The sequence below is a fragment of the Hemiscyllium ocellatum genome, chromosome 28 (genome assembly GCF_020745735.1).
Source record: "Hemiscyllium ocellatum isolate sHemOce1 chromosome 28, sHemOce1.pat.X.cur, whole genome shotgun sequence".
Lineage (NCBI taxonomy): Eukaryota > Metazoa > Chordata > Chondrichthyes > Orectolobiformes > Hemiscylliidae > Hemiscyllium > Hemiscyllium ocellatum.
In genome coordinates, this window is record NC_083428.1 from 7532873 (window position 1) to 7551460 (window position 18588).

General features: G+C 41.8%; 1 protein-coding gene across 1 annotated transcript in view; it reads right to left on the reverse strand.

Moving 5' to 3' along the window:
* The window catches only part of LOC132829094 (insulin receptor-like), a 262793-nt gene that overhangs the window by 31738 nt on the left and 212467 nt on the right, over window positions 1-18588 (reverse strand). Inside the window, exons 7-10 of the mRNA XM_060846407.1 lie at window positions 12608-12734; window positions 10636-10880; window positions 9252-9419; window positions 6537-6738 (exon numbers count right to left, since the gene is read on the reverse strand). Of these exons, the coding sequence (XP_060702390.1) occupies window positions 6537-6738; window positions 9252-9419; window positions 10636-10880; window positions 12608-12734 (742 nt within the window). The remainder of the gene's footprint in view (window positions 1-6536; window positions 6739-9251; window positions 9420-10635; window positions 10881-12607; window positions 12735-18588) is intronic.

Sequence of the window (18588 nt, forward strand, 5' to 3'; positions counted from 1 at the left end):
GGTATTCTGTAAGTTTCAATCAGATTTCCAGTTTGCACCTCCCAGACCTTCAGTCTGCAGAAAAACTACTGTCCTCCAATGACATTTCCTTCCCAGACACATGATATCATTTTGCTACAAATAAATCACATTTAAAAAAAGTCCAAATACGCAGTTAAAAAACGGACAGTTTCTGATTAAAATGGCAACCGAATTACTTCCGTGCTCCATTCCCCTGTTCTCAGACTATGCCAAACTTGAGGTCAGCATTTCTGTTTGCCTTTCACTGAATTGCCATAAGACATTATCTGTCATTAGTGTAATTTTCCTTTCTGAGATTTTCTTACAAAAGGTTTTCCATTCACCAATTTGGATTTATCATTTGGCATCCTTGGCATTTGGCAAACTAATTTCTTGGGTGAGTAAGTGTTTTTTTAATAACAGGTATGTAAACGACCGTGAATTACAGTTCCTCAGACTTCTCTGTATTGAAGATCATTTGCCAACTTCAACAATGTGCCAATATCCCTTTGAAGTTCCTCACTTCAGTTTATAATACTCCTAGGTTTTGTGTCATCTGCAGACTCTGAATTTGTCCCCTGCTCACCAAGATTTAGATCACTCATGTCTTTCAGGAAAAGCAAGGGTTCTACGACAAACCTTCCAGCTCAAAAAATACCATTAATCATTACTCTCCTGTTTATTGTCCCTCAGCCAATCTTGTATCCATGTTGCTACTGTCCCTTTTATTTTATGATCTGTAGCTTTCCTCACATGTCTACAGTGTGGTACTGTAATGAACACATGAAGGGAGGAGAACTTGGAAGAGGCTTCCCTGTAAGGTTTTCAGTGACTAGGAGAAAGTAGTCACCAGTTGCTGGTGAGTCAGAGTCAAAAAGTGTAGCGCAGGAAAAGCACAGAAGTTCAGGCAGCATCTGAGGGGCAGGGGAGCTGACATTTCGGGCATAAGCGCTTCATCAGGAATGTGACTGGGCTGATGGAGGGCTATACCCAAAACATCAACTCTCTTGCTCCTTGGATGCTGCCTGACCTGCTGTGCTTTTCCAGCACCACACTCTCAACTCTGACTCTCCAGCATCTGCAACCCTCACTTTCTCCTCCCAATGTGCTGAATATCTCTTGGAAGCCCATGTACCCACATTAACAGTCTTCCTCTCATTAACCATTACTATTGCGTCTTCAAAAGTCTGCAGCAGCCTAGTCAGATGTGATTTTCCTTTATGAAATCCACAAAGACTTGCCCAAATCAAGTTATTTTTTTTCCACGTGACTGTTAACTCTATTTCAGAAGCTTCCCCACCAAAGTTAAGTTGATTGGTCTGTAATTGATGGGCCAAACCTTTTTGAACATGCACAGTGTTTGCAATGCTCCAATTCTCAGAATCCAAGGAAAACTGAAGGATTGTTACCACACCTCTGTAATTTGCATTCTAACTCCCTCGCTTTAAAAGGGCAAAAGACAATTATTAACAATAATACAATGCATTACACATTGTGATAAAATCTTTAATAACTTTACATTCCATTCTACCTTTAGGTACAAAAAATTACAGCCTGGACATTTCTTTGTTCTCCCAATTTGTTAAACAATTCAAAACACAACCATCCTGACTTGGAAATATATCACCGTTCCTTCAGTGTCACTGGGTCACAATCCTGAAACTCCCTCCCTATTGACATTGTGGGTCTACCAACAGCATGGACCGCAGTAGATCAAGATAGCAGTTCACCACCACATTCTCAAGGGCAACGAGGGACAGGCAATAAACTTTTTAAATATACAATTATTACAACACAAGGTGTCCCTGCTCAAGGACACCAAATAATTATTTTGATGGAAGATTTTTCTCCAAAGCAATTTGTTAGCTGATTCCTTGCCCCACCCCAATTTAATTTTGAAATTTTCTTGCTAACATTTCTTTTATACTTCGAAGATCAATCCTCAATCTCTACCAGCAACACCCTTCATCAAGGGGGATTGTCCCAGAGCAAAGGAACATCACTGCAGCATTCCAGAGGCATATTTTTCCTGGCTGGTCCTTATATAGGTAATTGCTTAAAAATACCATTGCTAAACCTGTCACTTCTACTAGCATGTGGCTTCTCTGCTTAGGTTTTTTTAATACATCTTTTTGGTTTTTATTTCCAAACTAACAGACAACATTTCTCACTTCTTCCAGTATAAATATAATGAATTCTGCTGCACTTGAGGCGTTCACTAAAAATGATGATGTTACCCCTTCTGGATCATACAGGACTGAAGATAAGTGCACACTGATCTAAGCTCACTTTTAAAGCGGCCTTATTTGCAAAGTCTCCAAAAGTGGTGTATTTCAACATGGTACTTAAGTGAAATATACGACAGCACTCATCCAGTCTAGGTGGCATAACTAAGCAACTTAACTGCCCAATTAAAATTCTCAACTGGTCTCCTTCATCTTTAGTTGTAGCAGCTTCATTTTGTGAGGTCATGGTCCAACTTACCAGGATTTTATAATATTCTCGAGGTAAGTCTGTTGATTCAGTTATTCTCAATTTAGTCTAATGCCTAATACTATATATGTAAAAATATCTGAAGCTTAATTTCCAATTTTGTTTTAAAATCATCTACACGCATCATAAAGATACCCAAGAGCTGCCCCTAAACCTCCACCATTGTGCATTTTAAAAAATAGCAGGGGCAGCTTTTAAACTGCAGAAAGGCCAATTTTTTAAGAGGACAAACCTCATTAAAATATACCATACTCAAGAGGCCTCCCTTAGACTATATAAACATTTATTTAACTTCCAGTGTGTTTGCTGTCATATTCGTGAAAATCAAGTTCATGTTTGCACTCATGTCTCAAAATTAATTGTTAGCAATGTGCCTCCCACCCAGCCCAATGATCAGTGAGAAAATTTACTAAGGTCCAAGTTCAGTTCCTATTAATTTTCCTGATCCAAATTATTTTCTTTTATTATGTTTTGTTGTTGGCTAACAAATCTGGTCGACAAAATGCAAAATGTTATTTTGTTTATCCTACACCTTTAAATCTATAGCAACTGACTTAAATTTCCTGTTAGAGTTGCTGTAAGCGTTGACAATGTCCTTCAGTATATCTTACCAAACTATTAAACTCTCACCAATTCAGGTCGTACAGGAATTTAGATTACATCTTAAACGGTCAGAACATCTGAAATTCAGTTCTATCTGAGCAGCAAAATTACTGATTTATCATTACATGATGTTACGTTGCAGGCATTATAAAATAATGTACTAAAGTGACTCACCAAGAGCTGAAAGCGACACAAAGCACCAGCAGTCAATATCAACTCAAAAACAGTCAAAGGTAAACTGATAGCAGTCAGTCCAAACAAAATCCCCTCTTCAGAGGGAAAAGAAATCTTAACCCTGTTTGACTATCATGCGTCACTTCTCTCAGCAATGCGTACTGTCTACAACATCCATTACAACAACCCACCAACGGTCTTACAACAGCAACTTCTGAACGCTCAATCTCTAACACTGAGAAGGGGAAGGGCAGAAGGGACTTGGGGATCTACAAGTTTCCCCCTAAGCCGCATGCCATCTTAACATGGAACCTTATTGGCCATTCCTTCACTGTCACTGGATATAAATCCTGGAATTTTCTAATAGCACTTTAAATGTCTTAAGCATCAAGGAGCTCATCACCACCTTCTCCAGCACAATCTAGGTTAGAGAACAAATGCTTGCCTTGCCAGCACAGCTCATATTCCATAAACAAACAAAGAAGGAAAAAGAATCAGCTTAAGGGCTGAGTAACAATGTCATGTAACAACTCTCTTCAGGGCCTGGTCCTAAACAGCAGTCTTAAAATCACAAACAAATACAAGGCAAACTGAGAGGTGTCAATAATAGGTCAGCAGTAGCCTTCCATACAGCCTCAAAAGACAGAACTGGAAAGAAGGCTTTAAAATGGGGAGATAAACTTATAAGGGAAATCTAGCATTAGTCACTGCTGACTAGTTTCCCATTTACTTCTCTTCTCTTGACCCTGAAGATCTAGACCCCAGGAAGGACCTCTCGGTTCAGAGACTGGTCAAAAGAATCACTAGAAGTACTGTCTATTCAGCAAGGTTCACCAGTTTATTACGACGTCAAGCACATGTTTGTCCTATCTCCAGATTTTAGATCCTCAACCCTATTTGTTCAAAAGGTAAAAAGATGAACTACGGAACAAAGCAGCTTAAAAACAATGTAACCATTCAAATTAGTGGGATTATTCAAGAGCATTTAGAAGTTCAGGCCCTGTTTCACTCTGTAGATTTAGAGGAACCAGCCAGGGCTCTGGTTCCTAGTCATTGACAGATTGAGCCAAAAGTGACCAGGGAGGATGATTGGGCAAAGATCCATATTAGGTTCCCAAGAGGTGACCAAATTGCTAGCATGCACAAACCAGCTACCGGGTTCAGTGAAGAATAATGGCTATCGTAGAGGAACCAAGTCTTTGGAGAAACTTCTAACTAACAAGTGCCCAGTTAAAGCCTCCCACCGATCTTTTAAAGATGTTCAGGGGCATATTTGAGCTACTTATCACTTATGACTACTTGAAATTCTGGCATTCAGATAACTGGAGTCTAAACCTCTCTGTAAAAACGCAGTTAGTTGTGCAAATATCCATGACCAAAAGTAACAGTTCTCTGGTTATATTTGTGTAGAACACTGATTATTCACAGAATGAAAAGCGAAAGCGGAATTAAACGTTTTTCAAACAAAGGGGTGTCAAAACAATTGTAATTTGATCTTCCATTTCTTTTGATTCCCCCAACTTCTAAAAATTATGACAAATTATGGACACAGCCACCTGCACACCACCCAGCATGATTTCAGAAGCACAGAATTTAGACACTCCCTTACCTACTGTCCTTAGTACCACTCTCTTGAGGTGTAGGTCTGCAAAAGTAAAACATCCACTTAAAATGAGTTTTGTTTTGAAAATTTTGTATTGGGGTCTGTATCCTGGATGATTAAGTCTGATTTTGCTGCATGGAGTTGTTTTTTAGGGAAAAAAACAGGATAAAGCGTAAGGGAAATTAACCACAACTACTTGTTTTAGTAACAGCACATACTGCTGCATTCCGAGAAACCAACATTTTCACATTTTCCAGGATCTTTGAGGTACACGAGTGCCCTAGACCTGACCTGCAGCAGCACACGCTAAGTGAATGGATGGTTTGTAAGATGTCTCACACAATCAAATCAAATTGGTTCTAATCAGCGTGTGTCATGGTCAGATGAACTGTGACACGCTAAAAAAGAAGATCCTTTTAGGAGGCAAGCTTTTTGTTTCCATGTCTGGATAGTGTCTACATTTCCCCAGGGTAGCTTACGCTTGAACAATCCCTGTATTGTTGGCTTCCAGCCATGGGAGCTCTGAGCTGCCCAAACTCTTGCTTTAGTCTCTCCTGCTCAACTTTGGCTGAGGATCAATCTGCATTTTGGATGGTCCAAGCCATTCTCTTGGGAATGGGGAAAGCAACTAAGTAGGTGGGTATAGTATCTAGTTGGTTAAGTAATCTGTCTGATTACTTATTAATCTGTAATACTATTCTGATTCTCAAACTGTAGTGTACATACACATGCAACAACTACTTTGAATTAGCACAGACAGCTGAGAAAAACACTATGAATCCAAATTGACTTAATCTTATGGCAATGTTTTCTCCTGTGTAACTGGGTTGCTAACTTTCCCTCAGCTGACAGTTAAAAATGCATTTTAAGTCTGAAATGTAGCAAACAGGAACTCTGTTTTAAACTGAATTGTTGGCAATGGCAAAAAAAGTGTTGAAACTGAACCCTGTGGAATTGCTGCAATATTGGCTTACTGACACAAGAGGGCACAGTAACACCAGTAACAAACCAATTCTGAACAATGAGCAGAGCATATCCAATGGTGACATCCAACTAATCCTCAAAGAACAGAGGATTAGCAAATAAAATATTAATGTTATAATAAGTAAAATGACAAAGGTCTTCCTAGACCGTATTTCCCTACGTTAAAAAACATCCTTTTCATCTGTGGAATTCACTCCCCCAGATTGCAATGGATACTGCAACATTGAATAAATGTGAGGAGACAGATTTTTAATTAGAGACAGGCTGAAGGGTCAAGGGGAAGTGGGCAGGAGGTGAGGCCAAGATGGGATCAGCCACAATCACATTAAAGAGTACAGCAGGCTTGAGGGGCAGAATGGCCCCTGCTTCAAGTTCTGTTTTTTTAAGTTATGGGAGGTTTCACCCACAGAAAGGAATCAATTACCTGATAATTTACGAATCAGTGATCTGTCACATAAACGAACTAGAGATTGCAAGGTGGAAATTATTTTGGGCGACATTTAGAACAAGTAGTACCACTTGGGATATTCAGTACATTCCCTTACACAAGATTGCAACTTAGAGTGAGTGTAGAGCACAGATTCCAGCAAGCAACCTTTACAATATCACTTGTTACACATTAGCAATAATGTTCTATCCCATTTGAGGTGTAAAGAACTGACTTTCTGCCTTCGGTTACCTGATCATAAACACCTCATTGTGCAGGTAGTTTTCAAATGTCTTCTGGAAGGCAGCTTCCTCTGCATCTCGTTTAAGCTGTGACTCAGTCTTTGGACATGCACAGCATTCACCAGGGATGTGATTAGCATCTGTCTGGTTTCGCTTCTGATTATCCTCAGGATCAGCGTGTGTTGTAGACGCTCTTGACGGTAACTTTAAACCTAGAATCAGAGAAGCACAGAATGATTTACTGCACAGAAGGAGTTTGTTCAGCCTACTGTATCTGCGTTGAGTCTGTAAGCTACCCAGCTCATCCCACTCCAGCCCTAAAAACCTATTCTTTTCAGAACATTACCCAATTCTTCTTTGAAAACCATGACTGAATGTCATCACTACACTTTCAGGCAGTGAATTCCAAATCCAAAATACTCACTGAGTATTTTCATCTCTTACCACTATTGTTCTTTTTGAAAACACCGTAAATGAACGCTCTTTGATTCTCGACCTTTGTGCTAATGGGGAATACAGAGTTACAGGGATAGGGTGGTTACATTGACCACCTGCCAGCTGTTTGACCCACAGGCATCCTGCCATCAAACTCCGTCACGTTCTGACAGGGGTTGTTCCAGGGAACGCACAAATACATACAAACCCATCACCCAACTGGAACAGGTGATTCTCTGCAGTCCCCATTCTCGAAAAGATAACTCAAATATCACTCCTTTTCATAAACATGAAAATTCTGGGAATAACGACACCACAGGCAAGGCCAACATTTATCACCCAAGTCTTTGTTGGCCTTGAGCAGAAGCTAGTAGGCCACTTCTTGAACTGTGACAGACCAAGAAGTGGGGGTCTGGGTCAGATATGCTTCAGAGAGTGGGTGTGGACCCAATGGTCTGCTTCCACACTGTAGGGATTTCATCCTATTCTACTTACTTCAAGAACCACAAGTCAGTTTGGAGTGGTCCAAATGTCACCTGATTGCTATAGGTCATTACACAATGCAGTAGTTCATAGAGCCAGACAGGGAGACTCCCAGGAGGAGGGTTGGCACTGAAATGGTTTAGATCTCATGTGAACAAGCCAGGGTGACTACTGATAGTATGTTTCCCTGGGAGGTATCAGAACGAGGTAACAGAGAATAAAAATGCAGGTTGTTCTGCTATAATGCGTGTTTCTTCAAGCAAATTCGCTGTATTTGATTAGATTCCCTACAGTGTGGAAACAGGCTCTTCGACCCAACAAGTCCACACTGACCCCCCGAAGAGCAACCCACCCAGACCCATTCCCCTACATTTACCCCTTCACCTAACACTACGGACAATTTAGCATGGCCAATTCACCTACCTGTACATCTTTGGACTGTGGGAGGAAACCGGAGCACCCGGAGAAAACCCACGCAGACACGGGGAGAACTTGCAAACTCCACACAGACAGTTGCGCGAGGCAGGAATTGAACCCGGGTTCCTGGCGCTGTGAGGCAGCATTGCTAACCACTGAGCCACCATGCCGCCCCTATTGCAATTGATGAATTGGGGATGCTGTTTCTAAAGCGCAAACTTTCAAAACATGTGTTGGCTGTGATATGACTAAATCGCCAACAGGTTAAGTGCTGTTTTTAAAGCACGATATTTCCATTATGCAGGGTTGCATAAGAACATAACAACTGCATTAGAAAAGAAGGATTTTGTGAAACTAGAAAGGGGTTCAGAAAAGATTTACAAGAATGTTGCCAGGGTTGGAGGATTTGAGCTATAGGAAGAGGTTGAATATGTGGGCAGCACGGTGGCACAGTGGTTAGCCCTGCTGCCTCACAGCGCCAGAGACCTGGGTTCAATTCCCGCCTCAAGGCGACTCTGTGTGTGGAGTTTGCACGTTCTCCGAGTGTCTGCGTGGGTTTCCTCCGGGTGCTCCGGTTTCCTCCCACAATCCAAAAATAAAATGTGCAGGTTAGGTGAATTTGCCATGCTAAATTGCCCATAATGTTAGGTGAATGGATAAATGTCGGGGAATGGATCTGGGTGAGTTGCTCTTCGGAGGGTCAGTGTGGACTTGTTGAGCCGAAGGGCCTGTTTCCACACTGTAAGTAATCTAACCTAACCAAGGTTGTTTTCCCTGGAGCATCGGAGGCTGAAGGGTGATCTTATAGAGGTTTATAAAATTGTGAGGGGCATGGATAGGATAAAAAGACAAAATCTCTACCCTGGGTGGGGAGTCAAGAACTAGAGGGCATAGGTTTAGGGTGAGAGGGAAAAAGATATAAAAGAGATCTAAGGGGCAATTTTTTTCACACAGAGGGTGGCATGTATGTGGAGTGAGCTGCCAGAGGAAGTGGTGGAGGCTGGTACAATAACCTTTAAAAGGCATCTGGATGGGTATACGAATAGGAAGGGTTTGGAGGAATATGGGTCGGGTGCTGACAGGTGGAACTTCATTGGATTTGGATATCTGGTTGGCATGGATGAGTTGGACCAAAGGGTCTGTTTCCGTGCTGTACATCTCCACGACTCTATAACTGACTTTAAGGGATCGTCGATTTAAATAGCAATAAATATTATTTTTCCTCCTGGAGAGTTGAAAGGCTGTACCACACACCACAAAGCAGTGGCGTCAGAGTTACTGAGTATTTTTAAGGCAGAGGTAGCTAGATTAATAAATAACAAGTTAGTTCAACTGAGATATACTCAGATCTGCTCACCCATTATCAGCTTACATCCAATCTGCAACTTACCTTTCTGGCAATAATCAAACTCATACAGTTCACTGTCCTCTGGCTGCTGCTGCCAGAACACCAGGTAGTGGGTGATATTCCCATTGCGATCAGTTGGAGGTTTCCACTTTAGAATGATCTGGGAAGATGAGTTGGACACAGATATGGGATCCAACGGGACTGAAGGAGCTGTAGAGAGAACAGGAATGATTTAGAATCTTCACAAGATTTTTTTCCTTTACCAGTTAAAAAACATTATGTGCAAAGAGGAACAGGAGAAGACCCTCTGATCTATCCAGCCTATTCCGTAGAACTGAGTTACCCATCAATTATGGAACAGTGCGAAACAAGTCTCCAGGCCCAGGAAATTTAAAGAGTGCACATGCATATGTACGTGCTTCCGTGAGTGTTTGTGTATTGGCAGTGGAGGACGGGGGAAATACACAAGCAACTCAAAGTTCAGAGGGCTTATGAAATAAGTGTGCAGTTAGGTACACTCTTCAGAATGCAACATGCGAACAATAATAGATCAGATTTATGTGGCTACATGCATTGTGGGTTTGTGGTGAGGTGTCAGCTCCTGATTTATGTTCTCCTGCTCAGAATAATCATGCTATTGAAACAGCAGCAAAAGTTTGAATGAGACAAAATGAGGCACAATAGAGGGAGTTTTGCATTAAACTCACACGAACACACCCAACCCAAGTGAAGGCAGAGATTCGGAGACCAAAAAGAACTATGCAAAATGTGAAAGGTGCAAGTTAATTTAAGGGTTATTTGGGTGAATATATCACGGAAACAAGTTAATTAGTGTGTTGGAGTTTGTGGTGTCTGGATTAACAATACAATTCTAACTAAAAAGTACATATTGGTCTCTGCCTAAGCATTATTTTATCCTATGGTACCCTGAATCAGCACTGTAAAGAATAACAGTAATCATACTTGCACATTGAGAACACAAGGAAAAGTTGCTCAAATAACCCAGTCTCTAAACTGAATACACCACAATTTTTCTTACTGGTGTTGCACAAAATGCCCAGTCCAGATTTAGCAATCATTTGAACTGGGGTGAAAAGGCCAAGCAGCATTAAACATGTAAAAGAATGTCAGCAGTTCAGTGTCATACCTTCTGGTTATATAGTTTCATCATATACATTTCATAGCAAAATATACAGCAATTTGGAAAGCAAAATTAATTTGATCATGGGTCACATTCTGTAAAGCTAGCACAGAAGCTAGAAGACAACCCAATGTGCAGTTGCAGTACCATCAGTGGTGAAATAACACATGAAACGTGTGTATGGGTATACTGGAATATGTAGTGATGGGCGTGGATGGCACTTTTGTGCAGGAGATTACCAGTGAAAGGTGCATAAATTAATTAAACCTAGTTTTGAAAACTTACTGCCTGCTGTGGTGCGGACGTAGACAATCTCGCTTTTGGCTCCATGATTGTGCTGCTCGTCACTTATCGTGAGCAAGGTCTTCACGAAGATTGCGTACTGTGTCCAAGGTTTGAGGCCACGAAGCAGAGTGCCTGGGTTCTGGAGCTTTCCCTCGGACCGCCCAGGGGGCTCTACATCAACCACCTTCCAACTGTTTGACCCACAGGCATCCTGCCCATCAAACTCCGTCACGTTCTGATAGGGGCTGTTCCAGGGAACACACAAATAAAGACAGATCCATCACCTAACTGGAATAGATGATTCCCTGCATTCTCCACACTTGGAGAGATAACTCGAATATCACTCATCTCCATAAACATGAAAATTCTGGGAATAAGGACACCACAGGCAAGGCCAACATTTATCACCCAAGTCTTTGTTGGCCTTGAGCAGACGCTGGAAGGCTACTTCTTGAACTGTGACAGTCTTTGTAGTATAAATGTACTCACTATACTGTTAAAGAGGGAACTCTAGCATTTTGACCCAGCAACAATAAAAGGAACAATCTAACCTAGTTCCAAGTCAGAATGATGTATGGCTTGGATTGGAACTTGCAGGTGATAAGTGTTCCAATGCCTTTGAAGCCCTTGTCTTTCTACACAGTGGAACTTTATAAGATTTCTTTATAAGTTGCTTTTCATTTGAAGACAGATTACACCTGCAACTAAAGGGCAATTGCGGCACAGAGGTGGTGCCCCCACCTCTGAACCAAAAGGCACAGGTTCAAGTCCCACCTGCCCCAGAACACATTTGATTTCTTTAAAAGACATTTTTTAATGAACCTGCTTGAGATGTTATTGCACACCCATGGCCTCCTGGCTCAGATACAAGGACAATACCACTGCAACGTAAGAGCCTGTCCTTGAACACATCTGAACAGGCTGACTTAAAAACATCGACATTTGCAATCATGTGCAAGGATAAATGCTCAATGGGAGTGGTGGATGTTTAAGGGGGTGAACTGACTGCACATCAAATGGGCGGCTTTGTCCGGGATGATGTGAAGCTTCAGTGATGTGCAGTTGCACATATCCAAGCAAGTGGAGAGCATTCTATTACATTATTGCTGTGTCTTATTGAGGAGCTTTGGGAGTTAGGGGTGAACTAGCTGGTAAAAAATGAAGTCTGCAGATGAAGGAGATCACAGCTGAAAATGTGTTGCTGGTTAAAGCACAGCAGGTTAGGCAGCATCTCAGGAATAGGGAATTCGACGTTTCGAGCATAAGCCCTTCATCAGTGAACTAGCTGGTGTAGAATGCCCAATCTCTATGGCGATTTTGTAGCCAGTATATTTATGTAAACAATGCAGTTCAGTATTTGGGCCAATACTCCAACAGTACCCATTTGAGGGCAGTGATCTTGTGAAGACATACACCCTGCTTTACTTAAAAAAGAAAATTTCATTAAATATTTAAGATTTTTTTTGTTGTTTTAATGTTTGAGAGTGTAAGTTGGGATGATAATGCTCCCACACCACATGCCGCCATCACTAACAAGATCTAAACTTGCTTTTTTCACTGCAAGTGGACGTGGTAAAAGTTTTATGATATTTTTGTTTAAAGCAAAGCATGCACCATCAGAACTTAAAGTCAGAAGTGACATGACATCAGGTTACAGTCCAACAGGATTATTTGAAATCACAAGCTTTAGGAGCTTGCAATTTCAAATAAATCTGTCGGACTATAACCTGGTGTTGTGTGACATCTGACTTTGTCCACCCCAGTCCAACACCGGCATCTCCACATCATCAGAACTAAAGACAAAGCTGCAATTACTTGCGATGTGCTCCCTACAAGGTAATGACTCCCTTCTGATTGAAAAATCTCACACTCACACAAAGATATGACACAAAGGAAAGATCACTACATACTGGATTTACCACTAACCCAAAGCAGGATATATTCAAGAAACAGAATCCTGTAAGATACTCACGCTTCCTTGAAGAATACCATGAAACCCAAGAGATCTCTGAAGTCCGGTGGCCAGTACGGCTCCCATTTCAACATTATTTTATCTGTTCCCGTTTTATTGGAAACAAACCTCAGGAGCTGACTTTCACCTAAGTAAGAGTAGGGAGAGAAAAAAAAACATGAATTTCCTTTCACTCTCTCTTGCACACACTTTCAATTTGTACTTCGGACAACACAGCCACCAACTTTCTGTCCAATTCCAATGTGCAGTGCCAACTCCACATTATTAAATAGCAATTACATATTGAATGTTTTTTGGATAAGAAACGAAGGGATCTCGATGGAAATCTAACTCAGCAAGGGGAGGGTTTCAGCAGAAAACTTAAATTAATAACAATTTTTTAACAATTTCCTTTTCTAAAAGTGGAAGAAAAAATGTTTTAAATGCCAACAAATTTGGACAGATTGAAAAATTAGCTTAAAAGATTAAATCCGTTTATATGCTTGTTGTTTAGATTTAACAACGTGACCATTGATTCCAGAGGGTACCAGGTCAGAGGGGAAACTGAGTGAAGTTATATACCAGTAATGTTGCAGGTTGAGAATCAGGTTCTTAGGGTCATAATATCTGCTAAAATTGAGACTCATGAGCATTACAAACCAACGCATACAAGACTGCATTAATTACGCCTGAGACAGGGGTAATTACAAGAAGATGTGAGATACTTTTGAGCTGGATGTCTCACTAATGTGACTTTGAAAAAATCAATAAATCATTTGAACAGCAAAAATCTCAAATAGCTTTCCACACTATAAGCCGCTTATATTTAGACATTGCTCGGATGGGAACACTCGTGCCTCAGAATCAAAAGGTCATGGGTTCAAGTGTTGCCAAGCACATAACCTAGGTCAACACTTCAGTGAAGCACTGAAGAGGTGCTATGCTGCTGGAAATGTCATCTTTCAGTTGAGATTTATTATGGAGGCCCTTTCTGCCTTCTCAGCTGAAGTCAAGTCACCACAGGCTGCTCTCATGGTTTAACCTGGGGGGGTCACCATGCCTCAGCTTCAGGAGGACCATTCTTCATGGTAACCTCAACCAATGTGGGCACTGAACTCGTGCTGTTGGCAGCAGTCTGCTTTACAAACCAGCCATTCAGCCAATTGAGCTAACCAACCCCAAAAATGCAAAAGTCTCCACTGGAGTCTTTCAGTTAATAATAAAAACAAATTACTGTAGATACTACAAATTTGTATAAAAACAGAGGGAGGTTTTTGTGGCCAATATCTACCTCACAACCCAAAGTCACTAACTGATTATCTGGGTCATACCATCTCATACCACATGTTGCACTCTACAGCAGTGACCACAATTCAATTATTGAGACAACTAACCCATCCATAACAGTTTGAGAGCATATAAATGAACCAAGACACAATATGGGCATTCATTTGGTTATAATGCAATCAGGAATAGGGGCACTCAAAGATATTAATCTAATTTATACATTTTATACCCAATCTGTTTATATTTGAACACAACATTACACATAACCTTCTGCCATGGCTTGAACCCTTACATCCAAACAGCTTCCCGTGTCTTGCCTGTCCACATTAATTTATTTCTGACAGCTTTTGTTTTCCTGCCAGTTCCTCTTGTCTAACCTTGCTACAATGGTGTATAGCTATAGCTCCAAGTCAGGTTGCTGGGTGACTTGGAGAGTAACTTGCAGATGGTGGTGTTCCCTTGTCTGTTATACTCATCCTTCCAGTCAGTGGGGGTCACAGGTTCGGAAGGTGAGATCAAAGCAGCCTCAGCAAGTTGCTGCAATGCATCACATAGAACGGTGCACACTGTGCAACTGAGAGTCCGTTATGGAGGGAGTGAACGTTTTAGACGATACAAGCTTCTATGGTGGATACAATATAAAACTTATAACATCAAGCCCACACCCACCCAAGAAAGATGTAGCAATTGCAATCTAGTGGATCTTATTGACTATGAGATCCTTGATTGGGGTTGTTAACCTGGGCTAATCAGGAGCCCTGGCTGACAGGTATAAACAGGGGATTCTCCAACTCTATTTTTGATTTAATCCCTGCCCTCCCCTTCACTGTTTGATCACGCAGCATTGCCCTTTGATGTGAAGGGCACTGCTTGTCACTGGCCACTCGGGTGTTTCTTTTCTTCCTGGTGGTAGAAATTGAATAAAGATTTGTGCACCCTGTGTCTCACACCTGCACACACACATCATGGGTGCTGGGGAAAATTAAGCACTACCGCAGTTAGGCAGCAGTGTGTGCGTTTGGTTAAAAAAAAAAGTGGATTCAGAGTCTCAAAACTTCAGGGACTGGCTCTGAGCTGGCTGGCCACAGCCAGTTACTGTGCACACGTAAATAAAGGGTGACTTGGTGATGGGATACCGGCCTCTGTGCAGTTATTTTAGAATTAAACTAGCTTGACGATGGAGTCTAAATCTACGTACTCTTCCTCAGTACTACAACTCTGTGCTGAGTCCCAGTTTTAATTCAAGCTTTTTGATGGAACTTGCATTGCCACATTGAACCTTGGTGGCAATCACTGGGCAGAAATTTCTTGAATCTTTTCTGTGAGGGGCGAATGACTTAGGTGGTAACCAACACATGCCCCACCAGCGAGATAGGCCACTGATGGGGTGAGTTATCAGCTCAGTGAGGACTGACCGGCGAACAAAGGAAAGTATCACAGCCCAGACACTGGTGACCTTGGGTGCTGGAAGCCACTGGTCAGAGGCAACTCCTTGCAGGATTCAGGGCAAGAAGCATTTTTATTCCCCTTTTTCTCATGTGATAGAGATCATGGGAGAGTCACAGACAATGGCAGAGGGATAGTTTTAAGAGGTCACTGCCTAGCCCACTAAAAAAAAACAAAGATGGTAACTCAAAGAAGCACTGGGTGAATGCCAACTGTCAGAGGTGCAGGCTTTCAGATGAGACAATAAACTGAGGCCCCCATTGACCTGGTTGAGTCCCATGGCACTATTTCAGAGAACAGTAGGGGAATTCTCCCTGGTGTCATGTGTTCTACTGGTAATCATTACCGAAGGGGAAAGCATGAGTCATCCACAACTGTTTAATTGCATTTCACAGTTCAATACAAATTCCAGTCTGCTCTCTTTCCCTTCCAGAGCAATTTTTCTTAATGGGGAAACAAGATTTTTGTTTATATAAAATGACCCAATCACCTAATTTAACAAATAACAACTTACCCAAACATTGCCCAGCAGGGACAACAAAACAGTCTTTGTACAGCCAACACCAAATCAGCCAATTAAACAACTGAACAAGTAATAATTAACAAGCACTTTCCATCAGAGGCAGTGTGTTAATAACAAAAAAGGAGGAAGGTATGGGAAGGATGGAGGGTTGAAACAAAACTCTGTTGGAGGGGGGGCTAATGCACTACAGGCCCCTGAGGTGCCCATATCTCTCCAATATGTTTGATGGGAATCACAGCTTTTGTCTTAATCTCCAGAGATGAGTTTACGCACTACTGAACAGTTTATATCTCCACCAATCACTTGTGTTACTTCTTTCTTTATCCACTACCACTAAATCAATTACTCATTCTCATGCAAAGCCCATCCAGGGCAGTGCAAACACATCAAAAGTGAGGTTAAGGTAGGGAGGGGACTAAGTCAAAATGTAGCTGGAGGGAAAAGTAAGGCATTTCACCTCCTGTGGTGCTCACTTTTTTTCTGTAAGTCCACAGGAAAATCCAAATTTTTTTCCAATCAACCTGTTCAGAGGTTCTTACATCTCTATGGAGAAGATGGAATGTGAACCTGGGACTCCAGGCTTAGAGTTGGGACATTACCACTATGCCACAAGAGTCCTTCAATTCAGCCCTGTGTTTGGTGGTCTCAGCCAAGGTTGTGTTCTGCATTGCAATCAACAGCACTGCTCCAGGTACTTTCTAATCAATCTATTAATAGAGGTTATTACACATCTCTTCAGCAGGTGTGACTTGAATCCAGGCATCCTGCTCCAGAGATAGGGTCATTACCACTGTACCACACAAGACCCCTATATGCAATAACGAACACCAGATTGCTGTACATGATTCATTCATAAACGGACCATCACTGACAGTACTGTTAGAGAATCATAGAAGCCCTACAATGTGGAAGCAGACCATTTGGTCCATCGAGTCCACACTGACCCTCCGAAGAGCAACCCACCTGAACCCATGCTACTGCCCTATTCCTGTAGTATAGGCCAATCCACTCTAACCTGCACATCTTTGGACTTTAGGAGGAAACCAGAGCACCTGGAGGAAACCCATGTGGACATGGGGAGAACGTGAAAACTCCACATAGACAGTCATGCTAGGCTGGAATCGAACCCAGGTCCCTGGTGCTGTGAGGCAGCAGTGCTAACCACTGAGCCACTGTGCCACCCAGTGTTTATCTCTCAATCAAAATCATACAAAGAGATTCTCTCAGCATTATCACATTGCAATTTGTGGAAGCATGCCTTCTGCGTGTTGGATTCTGTGTTATCACATTACAGCAGTACTACACTTGTATTTCCTTGGAGGTAAAGCACTTCATAAAAACAAGTCTTTCTAGACCTATCTCTCTAACAGCTAATTTTGAGTAGCCATGCTAGTTAGGTGCATGGAACAAGTCATTGTTATTTGTTCCCACCTTGTCCATATAGAATGCCCACATACAGCCTCCTCACAACAGCTTTTTCATCTTTAAATCTTAGCAGCATGAAGTCAACACAATTACTGTTCTCTTGGAGAAGGCTGAGCAATCTGATAGAGGTATTCCAAATCTGTGCTCAGTAGATAGGAGGTATTCTTGGGAGGATCAAGAGCAAGAGGGCAATTACAGTGTGCAAGCTAATTGACAAAAGAAACAATGGAGACACGAAAGAAAATCTTTTCACACAGCAGCACATTCTTAAGTTTACTACCAGAGTATGTGGTGGAGGCAGGTTCAACAGAATCATTTATGAGGGATTTGGAGGGAATTTCATTTTCTGAAAAGGAAGGACATGCAGGCTTATGGGATGAAGTTGGGGGAAGTGATACTAGGTGTACTGCTCATTCAGAGAATTGGCTCAGATGTGATACACACAGTGAGATCTGGAGATGCTGGAGATCAGAGTTGAGAGTGTGTTCCTGGAAAAGAACAGCAGGTCAGGCAGCATCCGAGGAGCAGGAAAATTGATGTTTCAGGCTGGAGCCTGAACCTGATTCCTGATGTAGAGCTCCGGCCCGAAACGCCAATTTTCCTGCTCCTTGGATGCTGCCTGACCTGCTGTGCTTTTCCAGCAACACACTCTCAAATCAGAGGTTGGGCCAAAATGGTCTTCTTCTGCTCTGTAACCATTCAAACCCTTCAGGCAAATATTGCTGGATTCTTTACTGTCTTACTTATAAGGTTTAACTCTTAAGTGCACAATTTGTGAACAATCGAGCCACCCAGGCATGATAGCCAAGAGGGAATTCACGGTATCTTCCAGCAGTTTGCATCCAATACATTTTCCAATTGCTCAAAATAGTAACAAAGTTTGACCAGGAATAATTAGATGTAGTTATAACTGAGGAGAGACAGAAAATGGCAATTCTGGCTGCAAACCCAGACGTCTACAGGACTCTGACAGGCGCCCTGATGAGTTTTGTTTTTCTAAGAACTAAGCTTCAGGAATTACTACCATCAGGCACTCAAATTTAAATCATTTGGCCAAAACCTTAAATTGAAAGAACATTTTAGAAAAAAATAACCTCAGTGCCAAGTCACATAGGGAAAGTGGCAGGCGATTATGAGGTAAGGAGCCAGTAGAGATCGGAAGAGAAGCAGCAAGAGCCAAGCAAAATACCTAAGCAGATTCAGTCCACATAAACGCACCTTAAAAAACTCAGAACAGAATGGGATTTAGATCAAGTAATTCCTTGTGTGACAGCCTCAGTCAGTCTCTGAGCCATCAAGAAATCCTTGAGAGGAGAGATGA